The 23275-nt window shown below is 52.4% G+C and overlaps 7 protein-coding genes across 7 annotated transcripts; 5 read left to right on the top strand and 2 right to left on the bottom strand.

Annotated features, from left to right (window-relative positions):
- Positions 1-356: 356 nt before the first annotated feature.
- Positions 357-792, top strand: CONPUDRAFT_87216 (uncharacterized protein; the record flags this gene model as incomplete). Its single annotated transcript, XM_007765585.1, has 2 exons — positions 357-503; positions 568-792. 2 exons carry the CDS (start codon positions 357-359, stop codon positions 790-792), a joined length of 372 nt encoding a protein of 123 aa, XP_007763775.1.
- A 1205-nt stretch (positions 793-1997) lies between these two features.
- Positions 1998-4135, top strand: CONPUDRAFT_134583 (uncharacterized protein). Its single transcript, XM_007765738.1, has 5 exons — positions 1998-2633; positions 2699-2940; positions 2999-3142; positions 3200-3534; positions 3591-4135. The coding sequence occupies exons 1-5, from the start codon at positions 2561-2563 to the stop codon at positions 4063-4065; spliced, it is 1269 nt and encodes a 422-aa protein (XP_007763928.1). The 5' UTR covers positions 1998-2560; the 3' UTR covers positions 4066-4135.
- A 175-nt stretch (positions 4136-4310) lies between these two features.
- On the top strand, positions 4311-7361 carry CONPUDRAFT_116687 (Clavaminate synthase-like protein). Its single transcript, XM_007765737.1, has 6 exons — positions 4311-4455; positions 4505-4844; positions 4900-5025; positions 5090-5128; positions 5194-5527; positions 5597-7361. The coding sequence occupies exons 2-6, from the start codon at positions 4681-4683 to the stop codon at positions 6032-6034; spliced, it is 1101 nt and encodes a 366-aa protein (XP_007763927.1). The 5' UTR covers positions 4311-4455; positions 4505-4680; the 3' UTR covers positions 6035-7361.
- A 32-nt stretch (positions 7362-7393) lies between these two features.
- On the bottom strand, positions 7394-9966 carry CONPUDRAFT_45173 (uncharacterized protein; the record flags this gene model as incomplete). The annotated part of the gene is made up of 12 exons (XM_007764310.1): positions 7394-7546; positions 7601-7806; positions 7868-8114; positions 8190-8264; positions 8325-8426; positions 8493-8588; positions 8654-8843; positions 8898-8960; positions 9019-9275; positions 9338-9689; positions 9813-9840; positions 9912-9966. Coding segments are annotated over 12 exons (1824 nt in total), but the record flags the coding sequence as incomplete, so codon positions are not given.
- Positions 9967-11039: 1073 nt separating this feature from the next.
- On the bottom strand, positions 11040-13305 carry CONPUDRAFT_161969 (calcium proton exchanger; the record flags this gene model as incomplete). The annotated part of the gene is made up of 16 exons (XM_007765736.1): positions 12884-13305; positions 12692-12812; positions 12593-12618; positions 12481-12538; positions 12377-12425; positions 12317-12326; positions 12241-12262; positions 12018-12190; positions 11881-11963; positions 11784-11827; positions 11555-11724; positions 11446-11492; positions 11352-11391; positions 11250-11296; positions 11118-11185; positions 11040-11056 (listed from the first exon to the last, which is right to left on the bottom strand). The coding sequence occupies exons 1-16, from the start codon at positions 13250-13252 to the stop codon at positions 11040-11042; spliced, it is 1344 nt and encodes a 447-aa protein (XP_007763926.1). The 5' UTR covers positions 13253-13305.
- A 3725-nt stretch (positions 13306-17030) lies between these two features.
- Positions 17031-19366, top strand: CONPUDRAFT_149464 (uncharacterized protein; the record flags this gene model as incomplete). The annotated part of the gene is made up of 11 exons (XM_007765735.1): positions 17031-17300; positions 17430-17501; positions 17568-17676; positions 17735-17761; positions 17819-17891; positions 17945-17954; positions 18024-18169; positions 18228-18335; positions 18401-18663; positions 18728-19154; positions 19213-19366. The coding sequence occupies 11 exons, from the start codon at positions 17031-17033 to the stop codon at positions 19364-19366; spliced, it is 1659 nt and encodes a 552-aa protein (XP_007763925.1).
- A 589-nt stretch (positions 19367-19955) lies between these two features.
- Positions 19956-22939, top strand: CONPUDRAFT_134581 (uncharacterized protein; the record flags this gene model as incomplete). The annotated part of the gene is made up of 11 exons (XM_007765734.1): positions 19956-20267; positions 20339-20911; positions 20967-21038; positions 21110-21218; positions 21272-21298; positions 21363-21435; positions 21488-21643; positions 21700-21807; positions 21872-22149; positions 22213-22717; positions 22783-22939. The coding sequence occupies exons 2-11, from the start codon at positions 20615-20617 to the stop codon at positions 22937-22939; spliced, it is 1782 nt and encodes a 593-aa protein (XP_007763924.1). The 5' UTR covers positions 19956-20267; positions 20339-20614.
- Positions 22940-23275: the final 336 nt, after the last annotated feature.

The following is a 23275-nucleotide window of genomic DNA, read 5'->3' as shown; positions in this document are numbered from 1 at the left end:
AACGGGGACGTTCCGGCATAACCAAGGGGTCGGGTTCGGTGCAGTACATGCTTCCCAGCAGGAGATAGTTCCATTCCGCGTAAACCTCCAGGCCGCAGACTTCCATGCGTCGAGAAGAATTTTGTGAAGGTCGCATGTACAGTCACCGTCTCTTGCGCAATCGGTTGCATTTGCTTTGAAGCCACGAGATCTCGTCACGTCCTGTTCACATGCTGCAACAGTAACGTATAAATTGTGGTAGAAACCCTTGTCTACGACCCAGCAATCTACTCTGCTAACTCTCGCATCGTACGTCACATACAAACAAATTCATCACCTATAGTACGCTGACAAGGACTCGCAGCTAAGTCAACACCATGTCCGAATCCGCCCGCGTCACTGTTCTCCTCGTCAAGGAAGACGGCGTCTCCCATGCCGATTTCGCGAACTTCTGGCTCAACGAGCACCCCCAGCTTTTCCAGTCTTTGTCCATCGTCAAAGAAAAGATCACCAAGTACGACCAGGCAAGTGCAGCCACCTACCACTTCTTTCTTGGTCTCTAATATCACAAAATCACTGCTCCTACAGGCAATCACCTCACCCGTCGCAATGGGCGAGATCACCGTCCCGCGTTCCGTGGCCATCACCAGTGACGGTCTTGCCACCTTCGAGGCTAGGACCCTCGAGGATATCCGTGACGTCTTTACCTCTGAGGAGTATCTCAGCACCGTTAGCCCTATTGCGCTGAAATATACCAAGGCGGGCAGTCACATTTTGGCGACCAAGAACGTCAATGTTTTCACAAACATCTAGATGTATTCCAGTACCATTGAATCCTGTAAAGCTCCGAAGTTGTTATGTAAAGTAAATGATGAACCTATGATGTAGACGTGTATATCTCTTTGAGCGCGTCCCCGGGATGACCGTCAAGGGCCATTTTTGAGATCATTAATGCCTGGCGGGTGTTCTATGTGTCGTCTGGCTTCCAAGACGCACAGTATGCTTGTTACTTGTGATAAGCATATCATTAAATGCACTCCGTAAATCTTATACGAGTGGTACTAAACTTTCCCCAGACTTACTGACACTGTAAGATCTTGCCGGATTAAACGGTAATCCATAGCATGAAGTTCGATATGTATAGTGCATATCATGCTGATATTAAGCACTTTGAAAAACATACGCCAGTCATTAGTGCACCTTCAAGCCACTGGAATATCGTTCTTGGTTCGAGAGTTACGCTAGTCACGACGGAGAACAGCACCACAGTTCCAGCGTGTGAACGTGTTCTCGGTAAACCCCGGCCGATCTTCTCAATGGGGTTCCTCCGAAATCGCCCGAGCCAGATCCAATTCCGTACGTTTCCCGCGAAGCTGCTCGGTCGATGCTGCGTAGTCAGCGCCAGCAACGCATACATGAAACACTATTGATACACACTCTCGAGCCTCGCCTTGGCAAGCATAAGCCCATGCTACTCAGGATGCGGACTTACACGTCCTTAGAACAACCCCGCGCACGATAAGTGCTCCCTCGACTTCCACGCCGTTGGAGGCAGACTCCAATCAGAATGCCGGATCACTGCTTGCGCTTCCACACCAACTTCCACCCTAACCAAATTTGCTCTCTGAACAGATTATTTCTGCGCCAAAATACGGGTGATTCAAGTTCTACTTGACTCCACTTCGTTGTCTTCCGTTCCTGCAACTGGAACGTTGCAGTGGATAGAAAGGGGCCGCACCCAGGTGCCTAGTACATCCCCATTTGATCTTGAAAGACGCCACAGGTCTCCCTTGGACCTTGGTCGCACCACTCTTCCATTCAGGTCGATCAGGACGTTGGAACGTTCCCGTTCGTCCCAATACCAATCACCATTCCTGATGTAGTCCAATCAGCCCAAATGCTACCCATATCCCGAAATTCGACATGTACGGCCCCATTCATGTGAACACGGCAGTCGTACAATGGCAATAAACTCTCGCCCTTCGTCTTTTACCCTGTCCTTGCCCTCACTATCATGTCTCAACCCAAGATTCCAACCTCGCTGTCTCCCGAACTCTATCAGCAGCTAAAGGAACGCACTGAGCATGTGCTCGCAGCTCTCGTTCGCCGTAACTCTCCCTGCCAGTTTTTCCGCAATGCACCAGAACTCCAGAGCCTATCCCATGGTCTCGCAGAGCTCGCCCCAGCTCATTCCCTGGAGACAATCCAAGACAGTTCTCTTGTCTCTCTCTTCAGATCTACAGCTCCCCTGACCACCTACGAGACCTACAAGCCCTTCGTCTCCCACTTTCTTTCCCCACTTTCCTCTGGCGCAGTCAAAGCGTGCGACGTCCGTGACCTCTTCTCCCCGGGCCTTCCCTACTTCATCGCCCTCTCCAGTGCCACTTCGGGCAAAGCGCCCAAGTACTTCGCCAAGTACCGGCACCCGCCCGGCCTCTCGTATGAGAGCGTCGACAAGGGTGCGAACCCAGTTTCCGAAACGGGCGGGACGAACTGCGTCATCTACTCGCTCAACTACTTCCAGAAGCTCACTGTCGAGGATGAAGAAGGGAAGACGTGCGCGACTGTGCTTGTGACAAACATGTCGTCTGGGTCCGTGAGGATGCAAAACGGACTCGACGCTGAAAAGGATCCGTGGTTAATCCACTATACCGGTTCGTGAGCAATGTTGAATGACCTAATGCCATATTTGAGCTCGTAGTTGACGACTGTGTTGCAGGCCCCCGTGCGACATCCCCGCTCGCAGTGAGCTTCATACCGCAATACCGTACGTTCCTGCTCATGCACGCACTCTTCGCGCTGGCCGACGTGCGGCTCGAGACGATCAGCACCCTCTTTGGCACCGTGTTCGTCGACATGATCCGGTACATGGAGGAAGAGTGGGACACACTGGTCGCGTGCATCGAGCATGGCACGTTACCGGGATACGACGGCGTCGAAGCGATCCAACCGTATCTCCAGGTAGGCATCGACTGCTTGTTGCACATGCCCTCATCGCTCAACCTGCATCAATTCGCAGAAGCAATGGCAGCCAAGACCCGAGCGCGCCGCCGAGCTTCGCGAAGTGGAGGTCAACTCGCCCACGTGGCTCCACAAAATATGGCCTAACCTCAAGGTTGTCGTTGGCATCGCCAGTGGCACGTTTGCCTCTGTTATTCCCAAGGTATGCTCCCCTTTGTAATGTCACTCTTCGAACCCGATCCTTACAACTCCTGCGTAGATGCGGATGATATTGGGCGACACAGTCTATCTCCGTTCTCTGGGCTTCACTGCATCAGAAGCCTATGTCGGCACCGTGTACGGGCACGGCGATATCAACTGTTTCAAGACCGTTTCGGACGACATTGTCGAGTATCTTGATGCTTCTTTACCTGAGGCTGACCAAACCCCTGATCGGTGTGTCATGCCATGGGAAGTCGAAGCGGGGAAACAGTACGAGATCATTCTTACGACTCGTGACGGTCTGTGGCGATACCGCCTCGGGGATGTTGTCGAAGTAACCGGTTTCGAACCAAGTGACGGCTCACCGATCATCAAGTACATCGAGCGCAAAAAGTAAGATAGCCCCTGTTATCATTCACGTTCCCACATGATGTTGACGTTCCCTTTAGCATAGCAATGCGCTTCCCAGAAGCCCAAATTCACGAGCAAGAGCTCGTCTCGTCCATCGTCTACCTCGACGATTCTACCCTGGGCCCGGTCGCCGAGTTCACAGTGTGCGAAGACACGCGCTCTACGCCGTCAACTGTCGGCTACATCGTCGAGCTCGCCTCTTCTTCCTCTTCCGCCACCACCTCAGGCCTGGGCCTCGGCGCAGACCCCAGTGCAGCTCCACAAAAGGTCCTCGAGTCGCTCATGGAGCTCAACGAGGGCGTGCGGATTGGCTACGAGGAGGGTTCGATTAGCGTCCCTACTATTCGCGTGGTGAGCGGGGGATCATTCAGGGAGTATAGGCGGTGGCGGATTGAAAAGACCAAGTCGGGAGCAGGGCAGATGAAGGTTCCAGTCGTGATGAGGGACGAGGAGTCGTTGAAGTGGCTGCTTGAGCGAGTTGTCTTTGAGGCGAACACCGGTAACAAGTTTTGACGTATGTTCCAACGTATATGTTACAAATAGTACTCCTAAAGCGAAGCATGCTTAGAAACTCTGGTTCCGCAATTTGTGGGAGAGGCAATCCAAAACGAACGGCAGCCAACGGTATTGTTGACGCGGACGGGCTCCGAGTCGGCACAAAGGACACGCGCCGCGGATCGGGCCGACGGACGCCAGCATCGCCAGCATTGGAACTTGATTGTAACACATTCAGACGCAAGTGCGAGATGGATACTCTTTGCGCTCTCCACAGTCAGATGAATCAACCTCAAGCCCAAGATGACACTATAGCTGCTAGCTTTAGTTCGCGCTCGCTTCATTGGGGTGCAATGCTCACAGGTCGCGCAGTGGTCGGACGTTTCGGGCTTTCTCGCGCTCTGCTCGGTCTGTCGCGGCCAGTGTGCATGATGGCAAAGGCTAATCACGCTTATAGATGTTCCCTTCCCCCACTGTCGGGCCCTTTATGAGGTCCCATGTCATGATGCCGCCAAATGCCGCCCTTCTCGATAGGCTTTATAAAGACCCTCGGCCGCTTCGTGGCAAGATCTGACAAGTCATAAACTCCCCAGTTTCCCACATATCCCGTCTCTCTTGTCTTCTGAACACGACATGCCTGGCACGACATACCCCGCTGCTTTCGAAGGTATCCCACCTTTCCCGGACGACGTCGAGACCGTCCCTCTCCTTGTCATCGACTACGAGCTCGTCAAGAACGGCGACGAGAATGAAATCAACAGACTTTGGGAGGCAGCGACGACGCTGGGCTTCTGGTAGTAAGTACCGTCGGCTCGAGCGGTCGTGGTACGAATAACTCTAACTTCCATGCAGCTTGAAGAACCATGGGGCAGACGAGACGATGCTCAGCAGCATGTTCGCCATGGGCAGCGAGGTCATGAACCTACCGACTGAGGAGAAGATGAAGTATGACCAGGGCAACAATGGTATCTCACACGGGTGCGTCGTCCTTCTTGTCACTTGGCTTGTCAAGGTCTTCATCCCTAACACTCGTTGAATACAGGTATAAGCAGCCTGGTAACGTCAACACCGACGCTACTGGGTAAGTACATCCTGCATATACCAGTTTCCCAGGTCGAATGCTAACAATTTCGCTACACACAACAGCAAGAACCAAGACTCCGCCGAGTTCATCAATATCTCCAAGGACGATGCACTAGCCTACCCCGGTCCCTTGCCCAAGCTCAAAATGGGCTACCCCGCACCCGCGGAGACCGCCATGGAGGCCGCCATCAAGCCGTTCATCCGCCAGTCTGTCGAGGTCAACGATACCGTGCTCGAGGTGTTCAACCGTAAGCTCGGCCTGAAGGAGGGCACACTCGCACGCAAGCACAACGCGTACAGCGGCAGTGAGGCGCGCTGCATCCGCACCCCGCCCGCGCCCGCGGACGTCTCCCCGGACAAGGTCGCCCTCCTCGCGCACACCGACTTCGGCTCTCTCGTAAGCCCTCTTCCTCTTCTCCCCTCCCCCCACAACGAACGCCCGCCCTGACGTATCCACACCCGCCAGTCCTTCCTCCACAACCGCCTCGGCGGGCTGCAGGTCCTTCCCCCGGGCCACACCAAATGGCTCTACGTCCGCCCGATGCCCGGCCATGCGATCTGCAACGTCGGCGACTCGCTCGCCATCTTCTCCGGCGGCGTCCTGCAGTCCAACATCCACCGCGTCGTCCCTCCACCCGGCGACCAGCGCGCGCACGAGCGCTGGTCCCTCGTGTTCTTCACCCGCCCCAACGACGACGAACGCCTGCGCCCGCTCGTCGACGACCAGCTGCCGGGCAGCACGCTCATTCAGGAGGGGCTGGCGAAGAAGCCCGGCTTGACGCAGACGGAGGAGACCGCTGGGGAGTGGCTGGCGCGTAGAACGAAGATGCAGCGGACGGCGAACATCAAGAGCGCGAAGGATTTCCTGGCTAGTCGGGGCACGGAACATACCCAAGTTGCTTAGAATGAGCTAGTGTTCCATTTCGAGGATGTAAATCAGTGCACTGTACAACCCATGTGTAGTTTATATGTAACCTATGTTCATATTCCGGAACCTCATTCGATAGACCTGGTGGACCCCAAAGAGCTGCCCGCAGATATCATAAGACTACAGACCCTTGATCATTCGAACAGATACCCAGAATGCTCTACGCATACGTTCTGTAATCGATGCAAAGCGAGAATGAGATGTGAGACTACACGAACGAAAGCAAAATGCAGCACGTCTACCTACAATTACAGAAATATACAGTATCCTCTTGCAGCCCCTACCAACATCGCACCTACACCTGGCAACCCACATAAATCTAGAACCCCAGCTGCTCCACAAAGCTCTGCCACGCCGCATCGAGCACCGGCGCATCCTGCATATGCCACCCCCCAGGCACACCCGTCCCCGGCGCAGGCGACGTCCCGCCAACATGGTGCGCGGGCGTAAAGTTGTTCAGCATGCCCGCCGGGAACCCCATCGGGATGCCGCCGTTTGCGCCTTGCCCATTGCCAGTCCCATGTCCGCTACCGGATGCAGAGCCCGAGTTCTGCTGTCCAGAAGACCCCGAGACTGAGGAAGACAGCCCAGAGTGCTGAGGCCCACTGTAGATCTCCGCGCCGAACGGCGCCTGCGAGCCCGCAAACTGCACGTCGGTCATGGCGGTGAAGAACGGCTCCTGGGGTAGGTGGAGGTACCCTGGCTGCTGCTGGTTCTGCGACTGCTGACTTTGCTGCCGATGGTGTTGCGCATGCTGCTGGGACTGCGGCGAAGCCCCCGAGCCAGATCCGGAGCCGGAGTTATTGTAGTCGAACTGCGGGAACCCATCGAATATCTGCATGTCCTGCATAATTCGAGGGTGAATATCGTTCAGCGTGCTCCACCCCTCCGGACTCCCCCCGTTGGTGGCCCCGTTGGTGCCTCCGCCGGTGTCCATCTCGTTGGTGCTGGTGGCCGGACAGCTGCCATTAGCGATACTGCAGCTGGGGCTTGGAGCGGTGCAACTCGGACTTGCAACGGCGCCATTGCATGGTGAGGCACCGGACGAGTTCGTGAACGCCGTAGGTGACGACCCGCTCGTCGAACCGGTCGCGTTAGAGTTGCCATTGGTATAGACGTGATTATGCGGGTGCCCTTGCGGGTTGACTGGGCTATCCGGTGTAAACGACAAGCTCGCGATGACCTGCGTGCTTCCTCCGCCAATTCGGTCGAGCTCACTCTTGGTAAGGCATGATGCCTCCTCGCCGTTAGGAGAGTTCATGGCATCATGTCCCTTCTCCCAGAGCTTCTTCACCGGCATCTGCATGTGCCAGCTGTCAGCAGTCGCCAGCGGGATCAAGATGAGAAGACACGCACGAGCAAGATCTGAGCAGGCTTGCACACTGGCGCAAACTTGGTGAATGTGTCGTGCACCGAATCGAGCTCTGCAAGCGCGCTCTGCGCCATGCTCGAGTTTGGGCACCTCGAAGCAATCATGCACATCACGATCTATTCGTAAAGTCAGTAAACACATCCTGCCCCAAGCGAAAAGCGACCACGCACAGCAGCGGAAAATGCCTGAGACCAAAATATTCCCATCCGCTCCATAATCTTCGGCACAGTCTTGATTGAGTGCGCCTGACACACGATCATCCGCCACGCGCTGCGATACGCTGCCATCACGCTAGGACCGTACTTGTGCTTCAACGGGTCATTCGGCTTGTCCTTGAGCGCTTGCGCAAAGTACGTCCGGTGCAGATTGAGCAACGCTATCATCAACCGCGTCAATCAGCCACCCGTGATCCAAAAGATAAGCGACAAAAGGCTCACCTGCTTCCTTGTACGCAAGGATAAAGTGCCTCTGCAGATGCATCGGTAGGCCATTGGCGAGGACATCGCCCTCACACCGCGGACGGAGGTGCGGCGGCACGGGGAAGTCGCGGACCTTGCGGTCAAGCTCGAGGATTGTCGCGTACGTGGGCGGAGTTCCGCTAAAGGCGGTCGTCATAACATGGTGCAGAAGCACGGCGTACTTCAAGGCCCACATGTGCCCTACATTCCATCGCACGGCGGTTAGCTTGTTGAAGGACGGGTGAAGTGGATGAGAAAACGAAGGCTTACATGATTCCTCAGGTCCATTGTCGCCTGTGACGGCCCACTCGTCGTTCGGGTAAGGCACGTCTGTCCACACTGGAGAGACACTGGGAGGACGACCCGTTGCAAAGCTCTGCAACACACGATCGCAGCGGTGAGCATCAAAATAAACTTGGAGACATATGGGACGCACGAGCCATGTGTCCATCATGAAGAGATGCCAGAACATGTTACTCCGCTTCTGCACGCAAACTTCGCCGAGGTTCCAGCGAATGCCGTGAAGATGGATGCCAATCTACAGGACGCCCAAACCGCCACGTGAGGAACTGGGAACCCGTCAAGGTATATAGTCTCAACCTACTCGATATCCGAGCTTCACTGCGAACCCAATCATAATATACGACTGTGATGAGTCCATCTTCAGGTCCGACAAGTCGAGATATGTCGCCATGTGCAACTACATCCGCCACCCATATAATCAGTATGTGACATCACTTTACTATTGGAGAGAAGGGTATGCACCAAGGCGTGCACGGTATACACAGACGTCTCGAAGCACGGCGACTTGAAGTTGAGCGCAACATGCGACAGCACGGCATATTCTTGCGCCTCTGCGGAATATGGGGATTTGCGCTCGTCGAAGAGCGACGCGAGGGCGAAGACGGAGAAAAGGAGCGCCAAGTAATGAGAGGAGGCCATGCTGTCAAATGATCTAGCGTGTTGACGCAGTGAGAAAAGTAGAGTGAATGGGCGTGATATCGCTCACTCGGCGCGATATACCCCCTGGATAACTTCGTCAAAGAGCTCGGACCGCTGCATCGGACTCCACCTATTCGATTGCTTTGGGTCAGAAACGCCCTGAACCATCTTGCACAGATTATGCTCACAAAACCTTGCCCCACTCCAAGTAAATCTCACATAAACGGATCGCCTCTGAAAGCGGCGGGAGAAGATTCATGACGGCACGCGTAAGGTTTGGATCTGGTTGACTTCGGCCGTCGAAGTCAGGCAGCCAGGCATCCATGATTTGCTTGGAGAGCCGTGGGAGGATTTGCCGCTCGCCTGTAGGCTTCATGAGGGGCTGCGGGTGACGAGCAAGAACGTATGAAGTGAGTACACGTGTGCGCATGGGCACTTTGGGATGCTCACTTGAAGCATGTACTGCAACGTTACATTGAGCGCGTAGACTTATAGAGACAAGGGAACTCTGAGACTCACCTCGGGTCTTGCAGTGCTGCCCGTGAAGTTCAACTCTCCCTTTGATCCGATCGCGAGCGTGCCAAAAGCATCGATCATCGCATCCTCCTTGGGTTCTCCATTCGCCGTTTCCGCTGCTCCTGAACTATCCCCGCTCGAACCCCCTCCCGGTGCGGGCGGCTCGGCAGCGGTTGAAAGTGGCGATTCGCGGAGGAGGTCGTTGATGGTGTCCTTGAGGAGGTCATGAGGCTTGTCAGATACTTCTGATTGGAGAATGGTGAGGGCGTCCTCGAGCTCGCGGATCCGGGTGGACATGATTTCAATTTGGTTGTGCAGCTCTTCGGTGTTGGCCAGAACCATCCTGTGTATGATTGGCGTCAGCGCTCATGATCACAGAAATGAGGATGTAAGTGTCGAATATTGGGATGAACGATGAATGCGTTCAGGGGAATGTGAAGGACGCAAGTTCAAGGAAGAAGCATACCGATTGCCTTTACCGGCAGTGAGAGAACCTAGATAGGCGCGCGGGAAGATAGTTTCTCAGCGCGTATGTCCCCTAGAGCCAAGGAAAAGTTCAGCACACCATTGGGACATATTGCTGCACACCCTCTCTTCGTACACGTCTCGCAGGGGACCTGACACACCACATCGTATCAGTCTCACCAGTCACTCCGCGGGCATGAAACGGTCTATATCCGAGTCCCCCACCTTGCGATCACATCTAAGCTTGAGTCTGTACCCATGGCACAAACCGTCAGCGTTCCAAACGTTGCTCGGAGGAAATCCGGGGAGGGGCAGTATGTTATAATAGATGCTTACCTACGACACTCGGCGCAGGACGTCGGCACGCGGCCAGGCTTCCGCCTCTCCTTGGCCTCTGCGCGCAACTCGCTCGCTCGCGGACTCACTGGCATCCTAATATTGTATTTTCCAATCTGTGGCCGTTTTCGTGAAGAAGAAGGGTTGGGTGTATGCGGATCAAGGTGGGGGAAGGTGCATAGGAGAAAGCGTTCCCTGGTGTCCAAGCCGCCGAGAACAAGTGCGCGTTGCGGCTGACAGAGCTGCCTCTTACTAAGCTCGCCTGCCTGCTTTTGGAAAGACGCTCGGAGCGCGCGGGAGCGAACCTTGGGCGTGTGAAACATGACTCGAGGTCCGAGGAGTTCGGCCGTCGCCTTGGCCCGCGCAGCGCCTTCAGCGACTCGCTCTGAGCACCAAAACATATTGTAGTACTACCCAAGCTGGCTGCTCTCACTTCACAAGGAGAAAACCACCAAAATGCTCAGCTAATCTGTGGGTTCAGGCGAAGAAAAGTCTGTCCTGCTATCAGTGAATGTGCGCCCGCACGCTCGGACTAACAATGTACCGAAGTCCAATCTTATTCCCGACTTATTGTTAGATACTTGACACTTACGCAACAGGGTGTACTGCACCTTACTTACCGTAGGTTTGGCCCATAACAGCGCTAGCGAAAGCAACAGTCTATGTATTTAGTACATCTATATATATAAAAGGATGACTGCACGATCATCCGCAACAAGGACTTACGCTAACATGAAGCAATTTCCTGCTACTTGTCGTATCTAGTCCTAGATCCGTACACCATCACCTCTCTCGAACTGGGACCCTGTTGAAGGCCACGGGTAGTATACTAGGCTATAAATACAGGATAAGTTGAATCATTACCACTAATGCGGGGAACACCGCGCAGCAATCACTGGTATACCCAGACTAGAAGCACAGCCATGAGTCAAGATCGTACACATTGAGCGATTAACATGAAGGTACTCACCGGCAAGGGCAATCACTGCGTACAGCGTGACAAGCATGAGGCCCTCCATGTAGTTGGACTTGCCATCCCTACATCAGTATCGTGCATTGAGCCACGCTGAAATCGTGAAGCAAAGGACATGAGAGTACGTACATGATGAGGAGAGTGACTAGGAAGACTGAGACGAAGATGATGACGGTCTGAACACAAATATCAGTATAGTACACTCGATGCCGAATGCAAAAGTAAAGTGACCTCGAAGTTAGCAAAGAAGAGCGTGAGCTCGTGGCCTGAGCTGAAGTGGCGGTCAGCGTAAAACATCGTATACAAGTCAATTAAATTTACTTACGCCCAGCCTACAATGACCAAAAGTGGGATAACAAAAGTCGCAATTTGCTATCCAAGCGCAATCACTCATCAGCAAGCATTCGTACACAAAGCTTGAGCACGACGCGTACTATGGAGCTTCCGATACAGATGGCTATGGTGAGCTCAAACTTATTCTTCATCGCCATCCAGATGGATGTGACGTGCTCGGGGGCGTTGCTGGCGAGAGGGAGCAAGATGAGACCGATGAACGTCTCGGGGATGTGGTACCGCTCAGCAAACTCTTCAATGGATGCGACCACTATACCAGGGGTAGGCCAGTTAGAGTTGAGTCTCCCGAGAAGGTAACACAGAATTTACGGTATTCTGCACAGAATGCGGTGACAGCGGTGACGAGCATTAGACTGTCCCAGCCATTGGTATCAGGCGCATACACGAACGTAACATCATAACATACCCAACTATCGCTGATAGCGCATTCATCTTGGCGGGCTCTTCCTCTTCATCCTCATCTAAGAAAAACTCCTTGTGCGTCTTGAGCTAGAAGGACGTCAGACCTGACATCAGCGTCCAAGATATATAAAAATGCTGCACCTGAAAGAACAAGTGAGCAGCGTAGACGGCGAGCAGGAGAACGGCGGTCCCGCGTGAGATAGTCAACAGGCCGGGAGAAGGGCAGCCGCCAATACTGGCGGAGACATTGCATTGGCTGGCAGCGTTCTGGCTGTTGGCGGAGAAGCTGGCGTACGCGGCGGGGACCACCAGGGCTAGCGGACATTTGGGACAAGAGTGAGAGCGGTTGGGAGACGATACTTACTTATGCAGGCCAGAGTCATCAACTAGCAGTAACCCTTGAGCAAATATTGCACGGGTACGTTGGAGAAGACACATACAGATGTCGAGCTATATTAAGATTAGATGCACATTGAAACAAGGATGTCATGGATACTCACGCCTGAGCGCCTTCAGCCTGGAAGTTGCATTCATGATATTTCAGGCCTCCTGTGCTCGCAGTTCAACTTTAACTCAACCAAAATTCCAAGCTGGATATATGCACCGGCGAGGAAAGAAAGCCCAAGGACAAGGAGGATATCCGATAGAATCGACCCTAGCATCTATTTCGATGTCAGTCTTTCTACGGCATTCTGGATTTATGTCGAGCATCTCACAGATGTCTGCACAATGCGAAGTTGACCTGTATAACAAGTGGTGTGAATGCACATATCGGTGAGTTGGGTATGGGCGTCACTATGGACTTCAGCACATACCATCGAGGAGAGCCGTGATTCCGACGATGATCTCTACCGCATTTCCAAACGACGCGTTCAAAAGGCCGGAAAGGGTTCCGCCGACCTTGACAGACAGTTGATCCGTGGCTTCCCCGAGGAGCTATCACCAATTGGATGTATCATAAGTCTTTGATATAACGAGTCGAATAGGACGAGGTATATGGCACTTACCTTGGCAAGCGGCACTATGGCGAGGAAACTGAAAGAGAATCGCAGCCCAACATTCCAGCCGAGGTTATGTGAGACAAAGCAAAGCGGGACGAAGACGAGGAGAACATTGAACCAAGACCCAAGGAGAAAGTAGCGATATGATTGCTTCCATGAGGGCTCTCCTTCAACCTGGATGGCGTTGAGGACGCGACGCGTGCGCGTGAACTGGGGTGGCTGTTGCGCGCCGTTCCCGCTCTCGACATCCGGAGAATTTAGCGAGCCGGACAAAGAAGGAAGGACTGTTGAGGACGTTGAGGGCCGAACATTAGACGCGGAGAAGCTTAGCGGTATCACACTGGCAGTGTTGCGCTGCGCCATCGTCACTGCCATTGTATGACGGCGTTTGAAACGTCTGCCGCCTGTCGCTCCGATGATAAAACAACGGTATGTAGTGGTCCGAGCCAGAGATCTTCGGAGACGCGTGTAAACAGCGTGTGACTGAGCAGATAAGTTTTCACCTCCGATTACCTCGCTGAGTTCCATATCATTCACATGCTATAGAAATTTCTCAGCAAGTGGTGGTCCTTGATTCTTTTCGTGTTGATTTCGGTAGCGAGCACTGCTGCATAGGTGAGGCGTTATCTTGCCGGGAAATCAGGAAAGCTTACTTGTGCTGTCTTGTGCACTGGTCGACGCCGATTGGCCACAAATGCAAGGGTCATCTGTCCTCTAGCGCCTAATTACTGATCTTAGTGCTTGGCGGCGCGTTACGAACTCATCTTGACCAATCATACTACTTGCTATGTTTATCTTCGTCTCGTTCAGGTGAAACAGTGGTGCAGCCTGAGACTACAGTGCCGGACAAGCAAAGTCGACAAATTTGGTAACTGACTTTTGACAGTACTTTTGGCCAATTTTTCATCGGGAACGGGTTCGGAAAGGCAAAAGGAGCTTAAAAAATGCCTTCCGAAGTTTTTCCCACGACTTTTGGCCGCGATCAATTTTTTGAGAGAAAAAAATGCAACTTTATAGGGGTAATTGCCTTATTGGGGTGTCTTATAATCACGTAATCCATGAAGGAAGATGCTGATTGAGCAAGAGAATTACCATAGTATCTTTAGTGTTGCTGCGGCTCGAGAAACCAGCTCAAACCGACCCCTCGAAATGCACTTTCTTGCTACAATACCGATTAACGAAGTGTGAATCTTCGCGGTTTTTAACCTCTACACAGCAACGAGGTATGCTATCTAGACTGATAATGTTAATGAGTCCTTTCATCGACTTGGTTCCAGCCAGTTCGCCAAATGCGGCAACACTAAGTATCTTGGCAGGGCAAGGATGAAGCCCAGTAAGAAGTGGTCTTGCTCAAAACGAGCAAAATCTAGTGGAAATCTACTTGTATCTAGCTGGATTCAGTCAAATACCGGGAAATATAGTCAAACCTAGTTTTTCTCGGGATACTAAATAAAACTAGATCAAACTAGAAAATGGTACAATTCTAGATAAAACTATAGCGTGAGTCAGGTCACATATAGCATGATCTAGTGGGCCTGGGATATGCTATATCTTGAGAGTTCCGTGGCTGGAATAGAGAGTATAGTCATAACTAGTTTAATCCAGTTCCCTATAGTTTGATCACGTGGCTCGGTACGGGATCAAAACATACACTAGATCACCATCTAGTGCAAAATATGCATTGCAGAATAGGGGTACATCATTATATGCGCAGCTACGATTGTCCAGAATATGAAAGAGTCCATGGTGAAGGTATAATGCAACAAGGGGAACGTAAAGGAGCGTGTCAGGAGGTGAGACGACCAGCAAAGGGGCAGAGAGCACGGCAGGGGGGGTCAAAGAAGTTTGAAACACGGCAAAAATCTCAGACTCTGTGAAAATCAAGACATGAATCAATAGGAGGCAGCAGCAGGGCGATGACGAAAGACGATGAGGATAATAGCGCACCTCAGGTGTCTGGTAGTTCTAAGCGAGACAATAGAATACAAGCCCGGTCGCGCACATTGTGCCGTTGAGCATGTATGCGCGGATCTTGCTCTGTTGGTCCTTTGAATGGAGACTGCATTGAGCTTCTAGTAACCAACCTGTCAGCGCCGTGGGGTTGCGCGACCAATGAAAGATGTGAAGAATCGAAAAATGTTCAGGCAAGGAGGACGTATGCATAAGAAAGCATACCTCGAAGAGCTCCTTGTCAGGCTGAAGCTACACTGTCGTAGCCATGATGTCCTCGTTGATGATGAATCTTATACCCGTGCATGCAGAGGAAGTTAAGCTTTAAGCCTGTACAAAATACCGTGAAATTCCATCAGCAAAGCGCATAAAACAAAAGGAGATCAGTATGGACTCACATCGGAGGGGAGAAAAGGGGATCAGGTGGTTGGGGAGAAAGGGAGAGGGAGAGATGCGACACAGAAGAGAGACGCCAAGAGGCTGAAAGCGTAAGTCCGCTTTGCCAATAGGGGCTTTCCAAATTGAGCGCAGTTTCTTGAATCCTAGCGACTGAAGGAGAACGTAGTTTTATATAGTGCGGTCTAGTTGTAGACGAAACTAGACGTACTTGGGACGCGTTCAAGCCACGGAAGCTCCCAAACTCAGTCTCACTAGACGTTACTAATATTTGCTTAATCTGACTCGATATGAATAGATCGCTGGGAAAAACTGAATTTCACTAGATCTCGCTCGTTTTGAGCAAGACCACTTCTTACTGGGGATGAAGGGGCACCTCCTCTACCGTACCACACCGTCAAATCGAAGTATGAATATTTGAATCCCCAAACTGTGGTCTGACCTCTCTCTCAAGATTATAGGGGCTGTGTACAGCTTTTCGAAGGCGAAGACTGGGGTTAAGCTAATTTATGAGCTATTGGCTCGACAGATTCTCCTGATATTCACTGGGGACGGCCCTCCAAGCATTACAAGACATTCTAGATACTTTATAAAAGATATAAAATGGTCAATAAAACGGGTGACCGGCGTGTTCTACCCTATACAACTCGCTACTAAGATTTTTTAAAGGAAAACTGAGACCAGGGCCATCATCAGACAACCGAAAGGAGCTCAAAAACGTACCTCCGAAGTTTTTCCCACGACTTTTTGCCGCGATCAAATTTTTGAGGGTTAAAATCCGTAAATGGTAATTTCTGAGGGAATAGCTCGATAGTTTTCTTTGAAATTTATATGAGAACCTCCTTTAGTTAATATGTATCGATTCCGATGGTTATCGGAGGTAATAAAAATGGTCGACCAAATTGGTCGACTTTGCTTGTCCGGCACTGTACTCAGACAGGAAGATGGATGAGACAACACGAAGAAACCTATGTAAGTTAGTGGTGGGGATGAAGCCTGTGAAGGGCTCGTGATGATCTTTTCGCCTCCCTAAGATCATTTACATTCCTACTTAGTTCTAATGAACGGCCAAGAGTTGATGGCCGTTATGCGGGGCCCGACTCAGGGATTCGATTGGTGTTTGAGTACTTGAATTGAAACCTACTTTTGTTTGGCGCATGATGAAGCGCGGATAAGGGTAAGTAACAAGTCACTCCAGGATGACATTGGTGAAGGCGCAAGGGCAAACACAGCGGTCATGAGAAGAAGATGGATCTGGTGATGGAGCAGGAGGGCGATAATAGCCCCTATCTGTCGGCCGAGTCGACGCTCCGCTTGATAAATTGCTTCCGCGGGACTTCTTCGCTGGTCAATGATTTTGCTCGCGACGCGCTTGCACCTCCATCTCTTCACAACATCACATCCCCCACTTGATGCCCACCTCATAACTTATCGGGATCTCACTCGCGAGCCTATTGCTTAGGTGGGCCTCGTGGGCATAGGCAGAAAACGTCAAAAACGCCATATGGCTGGAGTCGCAAAAACGACGTGAGGAAACCAGAAACTCGTGTTGTTCGGTTCCCCGGCCGTTTGACGCGCCATGCCATCGGCCATTTGGTAGCGGATTCTTTGATCGTAGATTTTGTTGGGCGTCTGACAAGCCCTCTGCTTATAAGTCAGTCCCTTTTCTCCTTTAGCGCTCTTTCCCTCGCACCCCTTCCCGCCCACCTTGGTGCGCTCAATAACCCTTCTCCCTTCTTCCAACGCCCACCCCGCGGCTCACAGCGAGACAGCAGGTACATATAGATCCGCCAAAGAAAGACACGAGATGGAGAACCCATTCGATACTGCTAAAACGCGCCCCTCAAACATCAGCACACTCGCCGCGACAGAATACACCGACTTTCCAGAGTCGTCCTCCCCCGTACGCGAGGGTTTGCCTTTTAGCAACAGCCCACCACCTACGTCGACTTCCGACAGCGATATCAAACGACTCGCGCAGCCCAAGCACCGCTTCGACGAGGTCATCCCGCCCACGCATTCTAACAGGACGATTGTACTTTGCTTCGATGGGACGGGGGACCAGTTCGATGGGGATGTAAGTCTTCATTATCCCTCTTTCTTTCCCTCTTCCTTATGTTTCGTCCATCTCGTTCCTTCTCAAGCTGTTTCATTCACCGGACACGACTGATGAAGGGCTGTACTGACATACCCGTCTCCAACGTAGAACTCCAACATCGTCCAGCTCTTTTCGATGCTGCGCAAAGACGACCGAAGTCAGCAGATGGTTTACTATCAGGTAAGTCTCGTCTTCCATGTCCGACGCCGACAAAATAGATACTATCAGCTAACCCCAGACGTTTAGGCTGGTATTGGAACGTACCACATCCCGCAGATGGCCACGCCCGCGATGGCCGCCTTCGATAAGACGCTCGACATGATGATCGGGAACCACCTTAATGGTCATGTTATGCGTTCGTCTCTTCTACCCGTCCCACCATAGTATGAAGCTAACACTTTGGTGTTTTCCAGAGGGCTACGAGTTCCTCATGCAGAACTGTAAGTGCCTTCCTGTGGATATATGCGCTATCCCGACTGACAGCTTTCTTATCAAAGATCAAGCTGGCGACAAAATCTGCATTTTTGGATTCTCGAGGGGTGCTTACACTGCCCGTGCTCTTGCTGGGATGTGAGTGGACCCGTTTTTTTTCCGTTGCCGATCGTTTCCTGACTTCATTGTAGGATCCATAAGGTCTATCTTCACTTTACCCGTGCTTTGCGATTGCTCACTCCAGTTCCCTGTTGCATCCGCGTCGTGTAGGTCGGCCTGCTGCCCGCCTCAAACACACAACAAGTCCCGTTCGCGTACAACATGTACTGTCGCGACGATGAGGTCGGATGGCGTCAGAGCGTGCAGTTCAAGAAAGCCTTTTCAATGAACGTTGACATCGAGTTCGTTGGCGTATGGTGTGTCCATCCCTTCCCTTCTCCTCCTTTGCTCTAACATCAGATTCTACGATATTAGGGATACAGTAAGCTCCGTTGGCATGATCCCGCGCCGCCTGCCCTTCACGAAGACGAATGACAACATCCGTCATTTTCGACACGCAATCGCTCTGGACGAGCACCGAGCGTGAGCGTCGCATCTCCCTATTCTCTAGCGTTGGTCAGGCTGGGCTGACGAGGATTTCTATACAGGCGCTTCCAGCCAAGCTTGTGGAGCTTCGCCCAGGATGAGAAGCACCACCGCCATGTCAAGTCGCACCACATGCCCCGGATATCACACAACGGAAGCAGGATTAGCGCCCGCTACGAAAAAGACCGTGAGGCGAAGGAAGAGAAAGACCTCAAGTTGCATGATCTTGTGAATCATGAGCGGAGCCTAACGCTCGAGAGGCAATTCTCGGAGTACGAGCCCGTGACCGATGTCCAGGAAGTGTGGTTTGCTGGGTGTCACTGCGGTTCGTCCTCCTTTAATAGCCGGTTTTTTGAGTCCGTAGACTGATGAGGCAATCGTGCATGCAGATGTAGGTGGCGGCTCCGTCGTCAACGGCACGCGAAACTCGCTCGCACGCATCCCACTGAGGTGGATGCTCCGCGAGATCTTCAAATGCAACGTCGGCATCATGTTCCACAAGGAGATGTTCAAGCAAGTTGGGATGAACCCCGACTCAGTGTACCCCTTCGTGCACGAGCGCGCGCCGCCAATCTACCAGTCCCCGTCAACGCCGATCCCCACGCCAACGGTGGTGAAGCTCGAGGAGGACCCAACGTACATCACGTACACGGACCACGGCGGGTTCGTGAACGAAGAGGAAGAGGACATGAAGGATGCGCTGTCCCCGATCTACGATCAGCTTGAGCTCGGTAGGGGGTGGTGGGTGTTGGAGATGACGCCGCAGCCAAGGAGGTATCAGCGGGACGATGACGGGAAGTGGGTGACTAAGTGGTCGTAAGTCACATTTCTTGCGACTTCTACAATCCGTCCTCTAATGGCGTGGCGTGACTAGGATCAATAAGGGCAAGGGCAGGCATATCCCACGACAGGAGGAAGAACGTGTTAAGATCCACAGGTCGGTCAGGATACGGATGGAGGCGGAGGGGTTCAAGGAGAAATATTGGCCCAAGGCGCATCTGCATTGCGAGCCGATATGGGTTGATTGAGAACGTACATCTACTTCTTTTCTCGGTTTCAGCATCTCTTTACTCACCAGATCGTGGGAGTGCTCTCTTGCTCCGATCACTGTCATTCATTTTCTTTCTCGTTTTCGGTTTTCTTCTTTCTTGACATACCAATCGTCCATCTGATTATGTTACAAATGTCCGCATGAATAATTCAGAACACGCTATACTGACGGGTTAATCTCAGCCCCAAACGGCCATCCCTTGGACTATCCCTGTACTCCGTTCAAGCAACCCTTGCTGTCCCATCAGCCTGTGAGAGAATTCTGCCTGTGTTACCTCATCAGCCAGCGGACTGTGTAAGTTGAGCGGACTCCACGCATTATGATGTTTATCTAGCCTCTTCTAGGTAGACCGTGGTACTTATTCCTTTGATAATAGTCGATCAAGCAATTGGAAGATGCTTGTTGGTGGACATTCTCGGACCGGAGCCGAAAGACCCCGACCTAAATTCATTCCCGCGGGCCTGGGCATGGTGCTGAAACCAAGCGCCCGTTCTCAGCCCACAAGCCAAAACGTCGTTTGTATGCTACAGCTCTGTGACTCTGATGCGTCCTGGCAGATTCTGGCTAATTAGGTCCTGGCAGGCTCATCAATGGCAGACGGCTTTGATCTGTCTCCGGGGCTCGCGCCGGAACCGGCAAGTCACTGTCACTGACCGCCAACTGACCGCGAACGTTCAGATGCCCGACTCAATCGGGACCCGGGTTCATGGTCCTGGTGTCAACCTGGTGTCTCCAAGACTCCTACTGTCTCGACGTCGGAAATCATCCACTTTGACGTGACTCATTTCCGCATCAACACCTCCGCCTTTGACGCCTCTTGGTCTTCCTGGAACTTTGGACGTCACGCGAAGTCAAAGGGAACCACGGTTCCACAATGGGTGCGCAATATACCATTGTAAAGCTTCTTGTTCGGCTCAACAGGCATTTGTTCATTGGCACGCTGTGACAGCTTTATTGACGGAACAAGACGGAAGTATTCAATCTCTGAACAACGTGACATCATGCGTTATCGACGACAGCCAAAGTGTGGAACCTGTGCACCAGGATATAAGCACGATTCCTCGAGGCACCCTCGCGTCCGCATCATCACCCACTTTTTATCCTTACATCTTCTTCCCAACTTTAACCTTGAATCGCCCGTTACGCCCTTTTACGAACCCGCACGACGAATCTCTGGTTTAGCATCAGTACCTCTCAGGAAGCAAGCTCGACTACAAGGCTCATCATGGGATCCAAGATGACCGAGTACACCGACCATCTCACCGGCTCCCCTACCTCAGACACGTTCAGCAGCAACAACAACATGCAAAGTTTTTACGTTCGGGTCGACAACGCCGAGGGACGCCCCAACGTCGTTGCGGACGGCGAAGTCGACGTTGACGGCCTGAACCTCGACGACTCGATGACCCTCGGTGGAGGGTCTGATCACCCATTCGACGAGATCATCCCACCGTACCACGATAGAGCGCACCGCACTGTTGTGCTGTGCTTCGACGGGACGGGAGACCAGTTTGATTCGGATGTGCGTTCTCCCTTTCTCATTACGCGTGTATGACACGAACTGACGTTCGAAATAGAACTCGAACATTGTACAGTTCTTTTCAATGTTAAAGAAGGACGATAGAACCGAGCAGCTTGTATACTACCAGGTGCGTCCGTTACGACCATCATGTTCGGACATCTTGCTAATTGATCCGGTGTCGTTCGCGGTTGCGAATAGGCTGGTATCGGGACGTACACGATCCCTCAAATCGCAACGCCATGGATGGCGAACTTGGACAAGACAATCGACATGATGGTTGGCTCGCATTTGAACGCGCATGTTATGGGTACGTTCATGTGACTAGAAGCGACGCGAATCACTGACGCGAAAGGACCATAGATGGATACAAATTCCTCATGCGTAATTGTAAGCGCTTCCTCCCCTTCTGTTCTTTCCCTACGTATGCCTGACGACTAGCGTGGATCCAAAGACCAAGCGGGGGACAAGATTTGTTTGTTCGGCTTCTCGAGGGGCGCATATACCGCTCGCGCGTTGGCTGGAATGTGCGTCTGTTAGCTCTACTCTCCTTGAAAGTCGTGTTGACGCTCGCCATAGGATTCACAAGGTTGGCCTACTTCCAGTCGACAATGAACAGCAAATTCCATTCGCATACCACATGTACTGCCAAGACGACGAGGATGGCTGGCGAATGAGTCGTGCGTTCAAGAAGGCATTTTCAATCAACGTAGACATTGAGTTCATCGGCGTGTGGTGCGTACTTGTTTTTTCCTCATCTAGCTTGACGCTTACAGAATATGCGCATATAGGGACACAGTGGACTCGGTTGGAATCGTGCCACGGAGGCTACCATTTACGAAGTCGAGCGATAATATCAAGTTCTTCCGCCATGCAATTTCACTGGACGAGCACCGAGTGTGAGTCACCACTTGCTTGCTATCCTGCGTATGAACATCCGTCCTGACTGGCATACGCCTGCAGTCGTTTCAAGCCTAGCCACTGGAAACATCCCGAGTCGCACGAGCACCACCTTGGCGTGAAGAAGCACGAGATGCCGCGCAGCAAGAAAAAGGAGCAAGGGCAAGCGAAGCGACAGCCCACGAAGATCTTGAAGGAGGACGTCACACTCGAGAAGGATCCCCGAACCGACGAGGTAAAAGCGGTGCGAAGGCCAAGACTAGAGGATTTCGAGCACCGTTTCTCAACACACGAGTTCGAGACGGATGTCGAGGAGGTTTGGTTTTCGGGTTGTCATTGCGGTACGCTTACTCCCTCCCTCATCTCTGTTTTACCAAACAGGTGCTAATGGGGTGCACTGGTAGATGTCGGCGGAGGCTCCGTCAAAAACGGAACGCGCAACTCACTTGCGCGCATCCCACTTCGGTGGATGCTTCGTGAGATCTTCAAGGCCAACGTCGGCATCCAGTTCCACAAAGACATGTTCCTCAAAGTCGGGATGGACCCCGATACTCTGTACCCGTTCGTCAAGCCGCGCCCGCCGCCCTTATTCCAGAATCCCATACCCGCGGGGCCGGAGCATATGCACGAGCTTGACTTAAGACGAGACGCGATCAGAAGAAGGAGGAAGACGGCAGACGTGCATCTGGTGCCGATCGCGGCTCCACACGTCGTTGACGATGATCCCACGGTGATCGTGTATAGCGACGCCGGCGGATTCGTCAGCGAAGAGGAGGAAGACTTGGCGGACGCGCTGAGCCCGATGTATGACCAACTTGCGGTGGCTCCTCACTGGTGGTTCCTCGAGATGATCCCCCAGAGGAGACACTATATGCATGATAAGGGTGCTGGATTCTTTGAGCAGTATGCGTGCGTATTGTTCTTCTCCGGTTTTGTCGCGTGAAGCTGATTCAGATTACTTTGGAAACCCATAGTGTGAACATGGGTTCTGGGCGAAACGTGCCAGAGCAGTTCGACAAAGGGGTCAGGTTCCATCGGAGTGTGTTGCTGAGGATGGAATCGGAGGGCTTGGAGGGAGGGAAGTACTGGCCGAAGGCAAGATTTGCGGTGAAGCCCACGTGGGTCGACTGAAGAAGTGGTGCGAATAACAATCTTTCTTCTAATGTATGACTGAATACAATGTAATATGTTTCGCTGACGATTCAACACTTTTGGTCGGAGCAGTGGTTTTGCCCCTCGTCGTTTGGCGCTGGCAGTCTGTTGATGACGATGGCCCGGCGGGCCCGGCGGACCGCTGATCCCGGTTCCGACGGGTCCTGCGCGCATGACGCGACGCGTCTGGTGTCTCATTCACGTAGTCTCCTTTTTGCAGCCGTTTTACACGTGTCGCTGCGTATCATTCAGGCTTTCTTCTTATTCGTCATGCATCATGACTGCACCTTCCATCACTTAGGATATTCATGATGC

The sequence above is a fragment of the Coniophora puteana genome (assembly GCF_000271625.1).
Source record: "Coniophora puteana RWD-64-598 SS2 unplaced genomic scaffold CONPUscaffold_1, whole genome shotgun sequence".
Classification (NCBI taxonomy): domain Eukaryota; kingdom Fungi; phylum Basidiomycota; class Agaricomycetes; order Boletales; family Coniophoraceae; genus Coniophora; species Coniophora puteana.
Note: the sequence above shows the minus strand (reverse complement) of the source record. Positions and strands in the feature narration are given on the sequence as shown.